The sequence below is a fragment of the Hirsutella rhossiliensis genome, assembly GCF_020360975.1.
Source record: "Hirsutella rhossiliensis strain HR02 chromosome Unknown scaffold00009, whole genome shotgun sequence".
Lineage (NCBI taxonomy): Eukaryota > Fungi > Ascomycota > Sordariomycetes > Hypocreales > Ophiocordycipitaceae > Hirsutella > Hirsutella rhossiliensis.
The window spans coordinates 360,613-375,095 of record NW_025408675.1 but is presented as its reverse complement, the minus strand read 5'-3'; the positions used below and the strand labels follow the sequence as shown (position 1 = coordinate 375,095).

The following is a 14,483-nucleotide window of genomic DNA, read 5'->3' as shown; positions in this document are numbered from 1 at the left end:
GTGAAGAGAGGGCATTGTTGGTGACGGGGGTTTCGAGAACCCGGCCTTGCCTTCGGAGCGGCGGTAACTGGGCCCATTCAAGTCGGCTGACTTGTGTACCAGGCCGGTGTCACCCGAGCCAATCAGAGGGCGGGAGTTGGTAATCTGGCGCCTTACGTTTTGCAAGTGCTGGATGATTATAAAGGATTAGCAGGGCCCTACCCTATACCTCTACACGTGTGCGTCTGTCTGGCTGTCGTCTGCCAAGTCGCCAGCCGCTTCTCGTTTTATATCCGTAGATGATATGCCTGGTAGGGCATGTTTTAACGTGTCCAGATAGGGCACCTAAACTGCCAAAGTAGAGGGATATACTGCATGCGTATGATTGGTCACCATTTGCTGCTTCTACGGCCATCAGTCAACCAGTACTCTCGACACAGGACGTCGGATTTCGTTGACTCGCCGGGGCCCAGGCGACATTACGCGACATAAACCTGCCATAGACCTCCAGGCTTGTAACTTACTGTGATACAGAGATGGTATTTCGTTCCTCGGTCGAAAGCCACCTGATCAGAGACGCGATGCGGAATGCGGGCACAGTGCGAATTCAGACACACGCACGGAATTACCTGGTATATAATGCAGAAACGCACAGTTTCATTCACGGCGCCCTCACACTGTAGAGCCCCACGAGCTGCAACAAGTCGCTCATCCATCTCCGACATCGTCTTACGGCCATTCTTGGATGCAGCTTGTGTCTCTCGCTCCAGCCGCCTCATGGAGGCGTCACCTCTTACGCGCCAGCCTCCGCCCGAGGTCTTCACGCCCAAGATTGTCGAGCTCTACTCCTCCCTCTTCAAGGTTGGCCCCTCTCTCTCCTCTCCCCCCTCCCGCCTGGCGTCCAGCGCGAGCTTCCGAGAGCTAATGGCTTGTCGCGACAAACGCTCAAGGTACACCCGCTCCGCCGCGGCAACAAACGCGCATCGGCTGATTCAAGGCTGCATCCCAGGACGACGAAGATGGAGACAAGTCGGACGGCTTCTGGACAGAGTTCTTCCTCCTACGGCCCGACCGCTCGACCCTGCGAAGGATGCTCAACGACTTGCCCCCCTCCCATGCCCTTCTGCTCGAGGGCCGGACCAGAGATGTCTTTGCACGAGCCATCGGGACGGTCAAGACGGGCCAGGGCCTCGCGCCCCTGCATGGCTTGGATGTACGTGTCCCTCGGCGACCAGCCCCGCTGGCAAGGCTGCCGTGCTGATAACCACCACCCTGGCTAGACCTTGACCATTTTCCTTTCTTGCCTGCTGTCCAAGAAGTATGCGCACCCGAGCTCCGACATCATTAACGTCCTGGCCGGGCTCGACCACATCGATACCGTCTTCACCGACTTTGTGAGCACCCTAGACGGCATCTTGCGGAATGGGGCGGACTGTGAGCGCCATCCTCGGGCTTCCTACGTCAGCCAGCTTTACTCATGCCGGCGCAGTGGACTTGCGGCACAAGGCCGTCGAGGTGCTTCTGGCGGTGACTGCGGGCGCGTACCAGACGACCTTGCTCACGTACCTCATCCAAAGAGACCTCTTTCCTTCGGTCATGAAGGTACATGTGCCCGCCCCTTGGGTTCTGCGCCGCGCTCATGCCCGTCCAGTTTATACAAGATTCCAAGTCTGCCGGCCAGGTGCTGGGACCGTTTACGCTGCTCGGACTCTTGGCCAACTACAACAAGTTTGAGTTTCAGAATCCGTACCAGCTTCGCTTAAACGACTTTGTCAACGAATCGACGATCCAAAAGATCATCCGCTGCGTCGGCTACACGTGCCAAGCTTTGCTTTCCGACTACGTCGACATTCAGGACGATCTGCCAGAAGGCTGGACATTTAGCAGCACTCTAATCATGATTGGACTTGGCGCCATGGTGCCAGGGCCCAAGCCCGAGAAGAAGCCCGTGTACGATGCTCAGACTGCAAAGCAGATGTTTTCGGAACTGTAAGCCAGCCGCCCTCCACCGCCAGGGACCCATGGGAGGAGCCCCCCCTGTTGACAAGACCAGGCCAGGAGAGAACGCGACCGTCCTGCTGGCAACTTACGACTTTTGCCACGCGAACAAGCTCTTTTGCTTCAACCTCGTCACCCTCTCTGGTGACGAGGGAAAGGAGCAGCCGATGGCGAGTTTTCTGGGGCTGACGTCGTATCTGCTGCAACACGCCTACCTCTCCAACCGCGCGACTAACTACGCTCATGTCAACCTGATGGTATTTCGTCTGCTGATTGAAGACTTGGTCATCTGCAAGAGGATCTGCAGCGACGAATCCAAGGCCAACGTGCGCCTCTGCCGCCAACGGCAACCCTTTCTGCCCGTGGTCAAGGGAGAACGGGTGTTTGCGGCATGCATCCTCGACGCGATGATTGACGGCATCAACCACAACTTGCGGCGGCGGCTGGACGTCAGCCTCTATACACTATGTGTCGGCATCATGTTGCGAATCATATCGTACCTGTCGCGCTCCCGCACCCGTCTCCAGTACCACTGGTCGGAGCTGTTCCGGTCCTTGCTGGCCTTGATCCGGTTCCTCGCGACTTACACGTCGGACCTCAAGGAGCTGTCCCACATAGACACGCTGCTCGACCACGTCGTAAACCTACTCGCGCTGTCCTTGTCCGCTGGCGAGGCGTTCTTGCCGACCCCGGCCGCATACGACGACCTGTTTTACAAGGTTGTAGAATCGGGCGAGATGCTGACCAAGTTCAAGGAAAAGTACAGGCTCGAGAACCGCAAGAGCAACTCGATCGACACGCTCATCAACGTGAGCACGCACTACAAGCAGATGCTCACGGAAGGGGGCACGTCGTCGAAGAAGAAGCTCAGCAACCTGACGACGCACCAGGTGACCGAAGTCATCAAGCAAGGCTACGAGACGCTGAGCATCCAGGCGAAAGAGGGACTGGACACTTGGGACAGGTTCCGGGAGGCAGACGAGAGGACGCTCCTGAAGAAGATGGCAAGGACGTCCGTGGGCGATGTACGCGTCATGATAGAGAGACAAATCCAATGACGCAAAAGTCAGCTGGCGGACCGTCTGCCTTGTTCAACGCACGCTGCAGCCTTGCGACGACGCGGGGGTGCAAAGGAGTGGCTCATCCTGCTGCCTCGCTTGTTATTTCGTACTCGTCTTTTGACCTCGCTCAGGCTGAGAAGCGAACTGTCAGGGGCGCAAAAGCTGTTGGCCGATTGAAGTGGTGGAGCTGATTCACAGCCTGGAGGCTCGCGAGCTCAAGAGGCAAGACATGACGGGGCAGACGGCCATCTACACACCACACAATGACACACAGGCCCGTGGCCTTGAGATGGGCATTTTGTGCACGCTGGTCTGCTCGGTGGATCAGACCATGGGCTAAAAACAGACGGCGGCGGGACGGGAAGACAGTATCGTTTCTTTTTCCTCTCACTAGAGGCGAGGAGCTGTGCTTGTTCCAAGGCCAAGAAGGAAAGAAAAGGGACAAAAGAAGCAAGCAAGCACAGGTTTGCTACGGCGGTGAAGGGTCCCGTTGTCTGCGCCGAGGCGGGTTGCGGAGGCCAACGACAGCCATGCCGCTGCAAGTGTGAGCACACAGACGCATGGTCACGCCCTCACACACGGCGACAGATGATGGCCAGAAGGATTTGGCATGCGGGTTCTGGACAGAGGCACACACATGCAGACATTCCCCGCAAGCGAGCAGGACCGAAAGGCTGGGCCGGGGAGCGGTTCCGGAGCGGGCGAGGGGGCTGCCGAGCGAGAGGAATAGGGGACCTGGTGGTGGACGGCATGCATGACGAGGAAGGAAAAGAAAGCAAGGGAGAGAGGGAAAAGAAGAAGGAGAAAAACCAGGCAGAAAATGACGTGTTACAAAAACGGGCTCACGATGCAGCGCAGAGTGCGCACAGACAGAGGCAAATGACGGTTCCGGCAGTGGCGACTCGAGACTCGTCCCTGCGGCGACATGCATTATAGTCTATTATAAACGACGCCTGGCGAGCAGGAGACTCAGTCAGTCGATGGATGGAGCACAGCCTCGAGGATGGAGGGGAGGGAACACTCTGGTGGGAGCCGATGCAGAGAGGGCGAGCTCGGAGCCGGGAAGGCCCCTGACCGTCTTGCTCTGGCGTGGCGGGGCGTTGCCCCTATTCGTGCCTCCTCCGTCTCGTGCCTCCGTCGTCTCGTCCTCCGCCGTCTCGTCCTCCGCCGTCTCGTCCTCTTCCTCTTCCTCTTTTTGCCATGTCTGTCGGTCACACCATATGGCATCGGCCAACGTGTTGCAGCATGCAAGAAAAAAAAAACGAAACAGGATCCGCCGAGTGGTTTTAATGCGTCCACCGGTTGATGCAGGGATGTGTGTGTGTGTGTGTGTCTAGCTGTCTCTCTGGAAATGCACGCATGCATGCATCCTCCAGACACAGGCAGGCTGTACATGAATAATTACATGTGGACATGCATTTTGCCTACTGTGTTCGTGATAGCTGGTGTCCAGCTGGATGGATATATAGGTGAGCATATACTGTATATACTGCATACGGTATGTACGCATGATGATGATGATGATGCTACGTGTAAAAAAAAAATCTGCCCCAATCAAGGCGTGCCACATCAAAGAAAGCTGGGGTATTTTGCTCCTGTCAAAATTCTGTTTCATGCGCCTCCCGTTGGCGTGGGACAAGGTCGTTTCACCACGCGGCATCGGGCGAGAACCGTGCGCCGTTTTGACCACCTGCGCGAGTCCGAGGAAATTCGACGTGTCAATGCATGAGTGATGAGTGTTGGGTTTTGGGGTCTTTGGGGTCTGGGTCTGTCTGCGCGGACCAGCGACATTGGGGGCGCGACTCGAGCCATACATACCTACTATAATTACATATACTATCCCGTAATAACGTATATACCGTAGTACAGTATACACATACACATGCACACACACGAGAGAGAGAGAGAGAGAGAGAGCCATCTCCAACTAACTGCATGTCCTAACCTATACTGTACTACTCCGTACTTGCTGCATGCACCCGCATCCATCCATCCATCCATCCATCCATCCATCCATCTCCAGGCCAACCAACAACGCACCTTTTGCAGAAAAAAAGGTTGGCAAAGAAAGGGCCCGCCCGCCCGCCCGGCCAAATGGTCGCTTCGTCTCCTCCCTCCTCCTCCAGGCATCTCCCTCGCAAGTGCTGTGGGGGAGAATGGGTCCATGGGGTCCTCGGCTTTGTGGCCACGCCGCCATCTGGCCAGGTCAAGGGCTCCTCGGAGAGAGAGGCTCGACAGCGGTGGTCTACCCTGGCTCGACCCCTTTTTCTTCTTCTCTTCAGCCGGGCCAAGCGCTCGTCGTGTCCAAGGAACAATCCTGTCGAGCCGTGGGAGGCCGAGGGAGGAGGGCCTCGGCGGCCGCCTTGTGTGTGTCAAAGGCGACGATGGACGCTGCAAGTCAGTCGGACTCCATCGTCACGATAGCACCCGCGCCATCAGGGTTCTTCCCCTCTTTCCAAGGCCGAGAGTCCAGGCCTGCACCTCGAAACTCTTTCTCTTCGGCTCCACCCGGTCATCATCTGATAACCGCTCGATGCCGGATGCAAGGCGGATGCAAGGCGGATGCAAGGCGCCTAATCATGGGCCAGACACGGATGATTCATCAAAGTCCAGTTGGCGCTTCTCGGCCATGCCATGGACGACCATCTTCGACACAGCCAACAAACTGCCTGCCTGTCTGCTCGTTGGGTGGGTGGGTAATGCAGCATTTACAGTAATAAAATAAATGTGCTTTCTTCTTCTCCCTCGTTGAAAAGCACCACGCAACTTGGCTGCTCCAACTAACTAACTAACTAACCACCTACTACCTACATAGACAACCACCAGCCAGCCCCAACGTGCCGCGTGTATGCTCCGTGTGCTCCGTGTGTACAGCGCCAACGGCGTTTAAACGCTGGGCAGCCTGAGACAAGATCCATCCATCCAGCAAAGACGTTCCCATGGGCGGCTCCAACCGTTCTGTCTACTCTACTGCAGTTGTCCAGCTGTATTCGTAGTCCACTGTAATTAATATAGTCTCCGGCACCTCCTCTCCCACCGACCGGCTATCCCGATGGTTCTCTTGTTGGCGCGGCCGCCGATCATTGGGCCCAAGCCGGTGGGACTTGGCCCCCATGCCCCCTTCTTCCCGCCTCCCCAAGGCCCTGGGGCGAACCCGGCCCGTCCTTTCTTATTCTCGTCTTAGTCCCTTGGCCAACCCGCGCTGTTTAGTCCGTCATCGATTGTCGTACCATTTACACGCCGAACACTGTTAGCGCTGCTGGTCTACCGGCAGCTATACGAGCAGGCCCAGATTTGCGGGCCGGGGGCTGGTTCGGCGTCGGCCGGGGGCCGCGTGTGCGCGCTGAGGCATAAACTGGAGTCGACGTCTGATTCATATCCCATATCGCCAAGGCATAACTCGAGTTGTAGATGGCTGGAACAGACATCTCGACTCTTGCCGCAGCAGCCCGTGTCAGTTGGCATTGGCTGACGGGCGTGGCAGGGCAATCTCGCTTCATCCATTGTGTGCCCAACTGGATCCTCTCAGCAGGGATCTCGTCGAGCCTGGCTCCTATCCATCCCGCTGTTCCGTTGTTCCGAGTCACGATGGAGCGCCACTGACAAAGACGCCATCCAGACGCCGTCATCCGTCGAGTTGCGTCGTGTCCAGCAAACAACATCCGGACCCCCGGGGACAGACAGAGGAGCAATATATGGACTGATGCCGAGTCCGTACATCACCGTTCGTTGCCTGCCTCCCAGCATCGTGTGCTCCGTGCCCGCCGGGGCTGGGGAGCCTTCTCGCTCGGCTCGGCGCAGCACCCAAAGCTTTATGTACACACAGCACCCTGTCTCCCAGACGATCCCTTGAGCCGTGCACGCACATCCCGGTCCAGCATCTCCAGACCGAGATTGGGGGAGTGTGGGGATGGAAGAAGCCGAGATACGTGTGCGGTGACGAGAAGAAGAAAAACCGGAGAAGCAACGTGACTCGAGCGACATGCAGTCTAATAGTCAGCACCCGGAGATGGGACACGGCGTGTTGGCCGCGCGGTTGGTTCGTACAAGGACGCGGATGCCCGCACATGGGAATATGATGGCCGCCGGCGTGGATGTTGGCTCTGTCCCCTTGGGACACCCGTCACAGGGAAATGCCCAGTTTCCGAGGCCCCTGGAGCCTCCTGTTCCATTTCTGGGGGCCCGACGTTGCATCTGCTGTACACAGCAGACCAGTCCAGCAAGGATAGACTACAATGCCTTGTCCGTAACGTGCCTCTTGTCCATGGTGGATGAGCTTTGTCGCCGCAGCCAGGCTCTCTCTCCTCCCGGGCAACCTCGACGACGGCGGAGCCGAAAGATTGCCCGGGGGGTTTGCTCGGACGCACCTGGATCTTGCAGCCCTCGGCTGGCTCCAGGTGTCGTACATGCGGAGCCACCGGCGACGGGGGATGGGGGGAGTTCAAGCAGAGAGACACGGGACGGCAGGGCAAAGCCGGGGAGAGAGAGAGGACGCAAAGGGCAGGGGGAGAGACACAGCAGGGCCGGGGCCATGATTGCGGCTCTCCAGTTCCCCCCCCGTATCTCCTCCGTCCATACCTACAGTCTACGGTCTACAGTACAGGCACGCAAACGACGACGTCGTCAGGGCCAGGGGCGGCGGCGGCGGCGGCGATAATGCACGCGCTGCCCCGATGGGACAACGTCTTGCATGCCAGCGGGCCGTAGCATTAGCTTGGCCTCCCATGTGCGAGAAGCATGACACGTTGGTTACAGCCAGTCTACGCCTCGTCGTCGACGTCGTCGTCGTCGCATCTGGCCATAGGGCCGGCCGGAGTGCGCACTCCCGTATGGGACAAGAGGTGATGAGGCCGACAGGGGTCCGGCGTCTACATATACATATGGGCATATTATCTCCGAGCATGTGCCCTCGTCGGCCGCTCCAACGGCGTGGGAGGGAGGCGAGAGCAGAGGCTTGCTGGGCTGCGATACCCCCCCTGCTCATCGGCAGCGAGGCCGCCGTGACGGACGCGTGAGATTGATGCCCACGGTCCCCCCGGTTCGCTTCGCCTGCCATGGCGACGAGGAGATTATCATCGGTCCGTGTCACCAACGGGGCGTGGGTGAAGAAAGACGAGGGGGAAGGGGAGAGGGAGCATCATTTACATATATAGCCGACGTGGTTGGTGGACCGCAATACCCCTGGACGTGCATACCCGTCCATCATCCATCATAGGCGCGGTGCAGACTGCTGCCATCCTGTCAAGGCCCAGGACATCCATCACATGCTACTTTACACGGCACAGACGAGCCTTGGACACGAGTCACGCATCCAGGCCGTGAGTGGGTTCTTGTACTCCGTATAAGTGCATGTCAAGCTGCCACGTTTTGCTTGTCTCGGGCCCTGCCGGCCAAGTCATACAGTTGGGCAGGTCTTGGATATATTGCCCTGTGTTGCGTTGGGCGAGGCGGCGACGACACGGGGGGGAGCATGGGAAACGTCATGATGATTCGGGACGAAAAGAAAGGAAAACCCGCGGCTCGTGAGCCGTGTCTCGGACAGACAGGGGAAGAAGACGGGGAGAGGTCGAGGTGGGAAATGAGCACGTCTCTCTCACCTGGCCTCTCAAAAGGGCATAGAGACAGTCGGCTTCCCTGTCGGGTTTCCTGGCCTCGCAGACCGGCCCAAGTGTCTCGGGCTCCGGGGAGGGAGGGAGGGAGAGAGAGGGAGGCGTCGGCCACGGGATGGCCCTCTGGCAGAATCACAGCATTTCTCTGTCTTGGGCCAGTCGAGGAGGATATCCGGATGCCTTTCTCTCCCCGCTTCCCCTTTAGGCCTCGTGTTGCTTCCCCCCTCTTCTTGTCCGTAGTCCGGGGTTTCATCGTCTTCCCAATTGCTCGGAGCCCTGTTTCCACCATGGCCACGCCATGGGCCCAGGCAGGGGAAAGGGAGGCTTGGCCATGTCGTGCTCTGCTCTGCCCAAGACTGGCCACGGTGCCGTGCCTACCCTACAGCCAAGACTGCTGCCGCGTGGCTCAGTGACACTGGAAGGCCCGCCCTTCTAAACAACGGTGGCCGGTTGCGGAGGTTTTTCTCCTGAGGGCAAGCTGCAAAGCCAGCCTCTCTCCAAGAGTTTTTCCCTGCCGCCGCTCCCCAGTCATTTCCACGGCTTGGTTACTGGAGCGTGGACTGCGGCAGCAGTTTTGGCTGCGAGCGAGAGAATTCTGACCGGACAAAACCAAGGGTTGACCAATTCTTTGTGGCTGCGACCACCCGACACTTTGCCTTGACATCCCGCTGACGGGTACGAGGCTTGACACGAGCGCCATCGAGCCGATGAAATGCTGGATAGGGACAGAAGGGGTTGTTCACGGGTAGCGAACTACGAGCGCTGGGTGCATTTAGATGGACAGTGGTTTTTCGAGGAACTCATTCGGGACACTTCTCTGTAACTAGCTCAGCACGTCCTGTGCTCCCTCGCGGAGACCTGAGCGGCCTGAGCCGCTGGACGCAAAATACACAACAACAACAACAACAACAACAACGGCTCAGTGACACGGCAGCGGGTCTTTGCAGAGTCCAGCCCCGACCGGCACGGAGCTGGTCCGGGATGCCCCTGTCGACGACGCCGGCATCGCTCAGTGCTCGAGGCAAAGGTCCAAAGTACCTCGCCCGCCGCGACACTATGGCTGTCTACCTTGGATCCCCGGCGTAGCATGGCCAGGCCGCCGGCTTTAGCGCGCCGCTGGGGACTTGCGGGCCGGTCAGACCCGGGAGAGGGGGGGAGACACCGCTAAGCCCGCTAGGTGAGTTGCAGTAAAAAAGGCGGCCTGGTGGGCTTCATCCCATTCGGCAAGCGTGTCTCGGACCGCGCATATAACTTAACGGAGGAAACCTGTGCATCAATGCTGGCTCTGTGGGCGACTAGCTAAGTTGCCTACCTTACCTACCTACATACCTACAGTACCTACCTATGTACCTACCCAAGGCTCGGTACGGAGTATTCGTTAATCCATCGTGTACAGAACAGCAGGCTGTACTCGTGCTCGTACTCCGTACCACTCCTGATGATCCCATATATGCATAGGTACTGTAGGTAGTATGCGATATTGGCTGCAACAGCCCGAGTAGCGAGGCACGCGCCCTCCCCCCGCCCCCGTCGGAGCGACGCCTCGAAGCAATCCGCCCAGTCTGGGCCTATGCGTCGTGCGCGACGTGCAGGGGCCAAATGTACAGTAGGCTCGTACAGTAGGCTCCTGCACACCGGCGCCAGATGGATGGGTGGTCACTGGTGCCGCATCCCGCTGGGCTTGTGCCAAGGCCCTCTCTCCCGGAGCATCGGGGAGGTGTTCCACGAGCCTGTCTTGGGGTGGCAGAACCGGCGTCTTGGACCCGCCACGAGTTTGCCTTTAAGGATAAGGTGAAACTTGGGCCCCTCCCCTGTACTGCCTGTCTGTACAAGCACGCGCCTCCGGACCATACAGTACTGTCCTGTACGGAGTACTGTATTAGTCTGTTACACGTTTTTTTTTTCTGTGCAGACAACGCCCGGATTCCCTTGCCTCTTTGTTCCATCGTCCGCATGTACTGTACGTTTCGGCGGCCCGGCGGCCCCTATCATGGATGTCCATGGAGAACCCTTGGGCATCGATTCCATCCAAGACGCCGAGTGCTGGCTGGGCAGGCTCATCAGCGTCCGCCGTCCGTACCAATGTTCAGTACGGAATACGTTACGCATGTACCGGTAGGGTGATGAACTCACGCACCCACCCTTTGCTGGAGAGAGGCCAGGGTTGGACGAGCTAGCCTGGCTCGGCCCCCCCCCGAATCGTTCGTCGGCAGATGCTTCCCTCGCCGGTGACAGAAAGGTGAGCGTGCGTGGTGATGATGTGTGTAAGCCTGCATGAGCTTTCCCAAGCCGTCAAATTGGGTGCCGCTTGGGCAACGGCCGGACGGGACTCTCCGCGCGCGCTTGAGCGAGCGGGAACATGACGACTCAGCTCCGGCGGATTCATGTACATTTTCTGTACAGTCATGAGCTCGAGCGGGCTGACAAAGGACGGGCGAGCGTGAAGGCTTTGAGCTGTGCACTCGCCCGTCTCCCTTTCCACCTTGTCCCTTCCTTGCCAATTCTCCTGCCCCCTCAGCTGCCCTGTTGGCGAGGGCGCACAGTACACTGTATAGTACGTAAGGTTAGGTACCTTAGGTACGGTAGGTGCCCCCTTGGCGCCTGATGGCAGACAGGTCCTTCTGCCGGTTTGCACAAAGTACAGTACCTACTCCGGACCTATCTACCGCACAGTACGGAGTATTCGTATGTAAGCTCAGGGCGGATTGCACCACCGGGCAGGGGCAAGGGGCTTGTTTCTTCTGGTTGGAGCCGGCTCTCTTCCGCTTCCCCACACGCTTGCATGTTGCAAGTCTGGGTCGCATCGGTTGGGACCCCCGGGCCACAGACTCGATAGGTACTTGGGCGCTCTAAGCCAGCCTACCGTGCTGTAATTACCTAGCAACCAGCAGCAGCCTTCAGCGCGCAGTTGTTGGCATTTATCACGGTGCGCAGCAGCTGCACTAACATGTACTAACAACTAACATGTTATGACGCCCTAGCGTCGACAACGGGAGTCGTCTTAAGCGTGCATGCCGACAGTGCGACCAGCATGCCTGCCCGCCTCGACTGTTTTACCCCAAGCACCTGCTGAACACGACGTGTATGACAACAGCGAGAGTCGCTTGGAGCGAGTGAGCACGGGCGAGCGACATGTCACCTGTTGCCACGGCGCTGATGACGACGGATTTGGTTGACCATGCACGGTCCGATTCCCTGCCCCTGAGGCCAGGATGTTCTAAGGCACGGCAAAGCGGTGCCTGGGACCGTATGTATCCAGAAGACGCATGCACGAGGATGCCATGCCATGCATGCACATGAGCCGCGGCGGTGCCTGGGTGGAGTCGGTTTCCTTTCTTTTAACGCGAGCGTGATGCGTGCATGCAACGGGCCTGAGCGAGCTATCGAGGCATTTTACAGTACACAGTCAATGTAGGCCCATGGACGAGAGGAGCATCGATTGGCCCTAATTACTACCTAGTATCTGCCGCACACGAGTAATACTGTACTGCCCTGTCCTGTACAGGTCGTGGTTGGGACGGCCGGCCCTTTGACGCTGTACAGTACGAATCAATGGTTAGCCATGCATCCATACAACTCCCGGTCGACCAACGGCGGGCCTCGGCATCGCGAGATGGAGGCTCACCGACACCTTTTGCACGTACTGTACAGTACGCGTCGCGCTTCCGCAGCATGTCATTGTCCTGCAAACACCAACAAGTCCGTCGGACGTGAAGCTCCAGGAAAGAAAAGGCAAGGCACATTCATTGGTGAGCCTTCAATTGACCTGAGTCTTCAGTCCTCAGCATCACGGCACATGCTTATCCGTATGTACTGTACGCCCGCTGAGCGAACCTACGTGCATACATGACGGCACGGCAAGGTAAGATGGATGAGCTGATCCCTCGGCACACTGCCGGACCAAGCAAGCCCGTTCTCGTCACGCCGCCAGCGTCGCCGGAGCCACCATTGGAAACGAGAGCGCGCACCGAGCAGCATGTGTGTACTGTACTATGCAAAGTACAAGACTCTCAAACAGGGGGGGGGGGGGCTGTCGCAGCCGCATCTGCTGGCCGCTGAGGCTTGTTTGACCGACGGAAAACACCTTTTGTAAGAGTTGAGCGCTGTATCCGTCCGTACCTGCCTACAAATGGATGGGTACCTGAGTGGTACCTGAGTGAGTGCAGCCCACATGTGCTGTCCCACGCAAACAGCCGTGGCTCGAGAACCTACTGGTGCGCCATGGTCAAGTACCACGGCGTCGTCAAAGAGTCCATCACTCAGGCCACCACCTCCGTGCCCCCCCACATCCAACACCATCATTCATGCCCATGCCACGTTTTGGACAACCCATCATCCCCGAAAGACAGGGACGAGGCGAGGGGTGGTGCGGATTCAGACCTTGAGCCCTCGAGGGCAAGGGCGAGATAAAGAGCGAGGGGGAGCGAGGGAGACAGAGGGAGGGGGGAGGAAGAAGGGGGGGGCTGGGCGGAGAGAGATGTCCAGGTAGATGGCACACTGAATGGCACACGCGATGCCCATCAGACCGGGCCGGGAGCAGACCAGACAGAGTACGATACAGAGGGAAACTGAAGAAAGAGACAAGAAAGGGAGAAAACGAGGACCAAATGCAAAACCTCTTGCTGCCAACCGGGATCGTCGTCACTGCAATTGCCCCTTTTCTTCCTTCTTCGTCTTCGTCTTGCTGCTCGTCCCTGCTCGTCCCTGCTCGACCCTTATTTTTTCTTGTTGTCCTCTTGCAAGTGTTTCGCAAGCCCGCACTTTGCCCTCTCCTCCGACTCCCTTGCTCCTCGGCCCTCCACAATCTGTCTCCCTGATGAGAGAAAAAAATAGAATCTTGGCGATCAGTCCCCTGATCTGAAAGACGCCATCTCATCACCACGCCGCCGCTAAGGCCATCTCTCTACCCTGCCTGGCACAGACTAGAAACCGGGGCAGCGCCGCCATCGTCACCCTTGCTCCGAAGCCTCCCTGGTAGGTGGCAATCTGGGGAGCGGCCACCGTATGTACCTACTGTACGTGGATATTTCCTTTCTTCTGTTCTTTTTCCTCCCCCCTTCCACCATGTTAGTCCCGCGGCAGGCAGACCGACGCGGCATCGGGCGGCCAAACCCCTATGTCAGGCCGCCGCCGCCCGCTGACGCGCACCAGGCGGCCTCGTGAGCCAGCAGCGGCACCGAGGCGGCGCGCTCGGAGCCTTTCCGCGTCAGGTCTACAATACCAACCCTGTGTGTCTGTACTTCGTATGTAAGTCTGTACTGTAGGTCGCGTGCCCGTATTGCACATGCCCGTAAACCTCCTGTAATACTGGTACCATCGCCGTGTAACTCGACAACCGCTGTGTGCAGGGCAGTGCAACTAGTACTAGCAGTATCGAGAAAACGCCAAGCCAGGGCCCCATCCGCCAGCAGGGGTCCCGAACCCTCGACCCGCAGAAAAAAAAACCGACTGACTGACGACAAGAGACAAGCAAAAGCAAGCCCCTGCACCGGCACCCGGTCGGCTTCTTCTGGCTGCCTTGTCCGTGCTCCAAACAAGCCAAGCCGATTTGATGGTCCGTCGACCAGCAAGTCATCCATCCATCCATCCATCCCCACGTCGTTGCTTTTGCTCTTCGTTTTTGCTCCTCGTCCTGCATCTCTCTCCCCTCCTCCACCTGTACATACTCCGCTTCTCCCCTCGGCCTCTCCACTCCCATCCTTTCCGTTGCCCATCCATAGCAATTCGTCTAGGTATTCTTCGACGGCAAAAGGGAAGAGAAGCACCGCTTGGGCAGGTACCTTTTCCTCAAGGCCCCTTGACCGCTGTACCGTGTGTACGGGTACATTCCCCACCA

The 14,483-nt window shown here is 58.2% G+C and overlaps 1 protein-coding gene across 1 annotated transcript; it reads left to right on the top strand.

The window, feature by feature from the left end:
• Positions 1-756: 756 nt before the first annotated feature.
• Positions 757-3,035, top strand: HRG_07870 (UPF0588 membrane protein C20F10.02c; the record flags this gene model as incomplete). Its single annotated transcript, XM_044866341.1, has 6 exons — positions 757-840; positions 989-1,192; positions 1,260-1,413; positions 1,469-1,581; positions 1,631-1,968; positions 2,033-3,035. 6 exons carry the CDS (start codon positions 757-759, stop codon positions 3,033-3,035), a joined length of 1,896 nt encoding a protein of 631 aa, XP_044718230.1.
• Between the last annotated feature and the right edge of the window lie 11,448 nt (positions 3,036-14,483).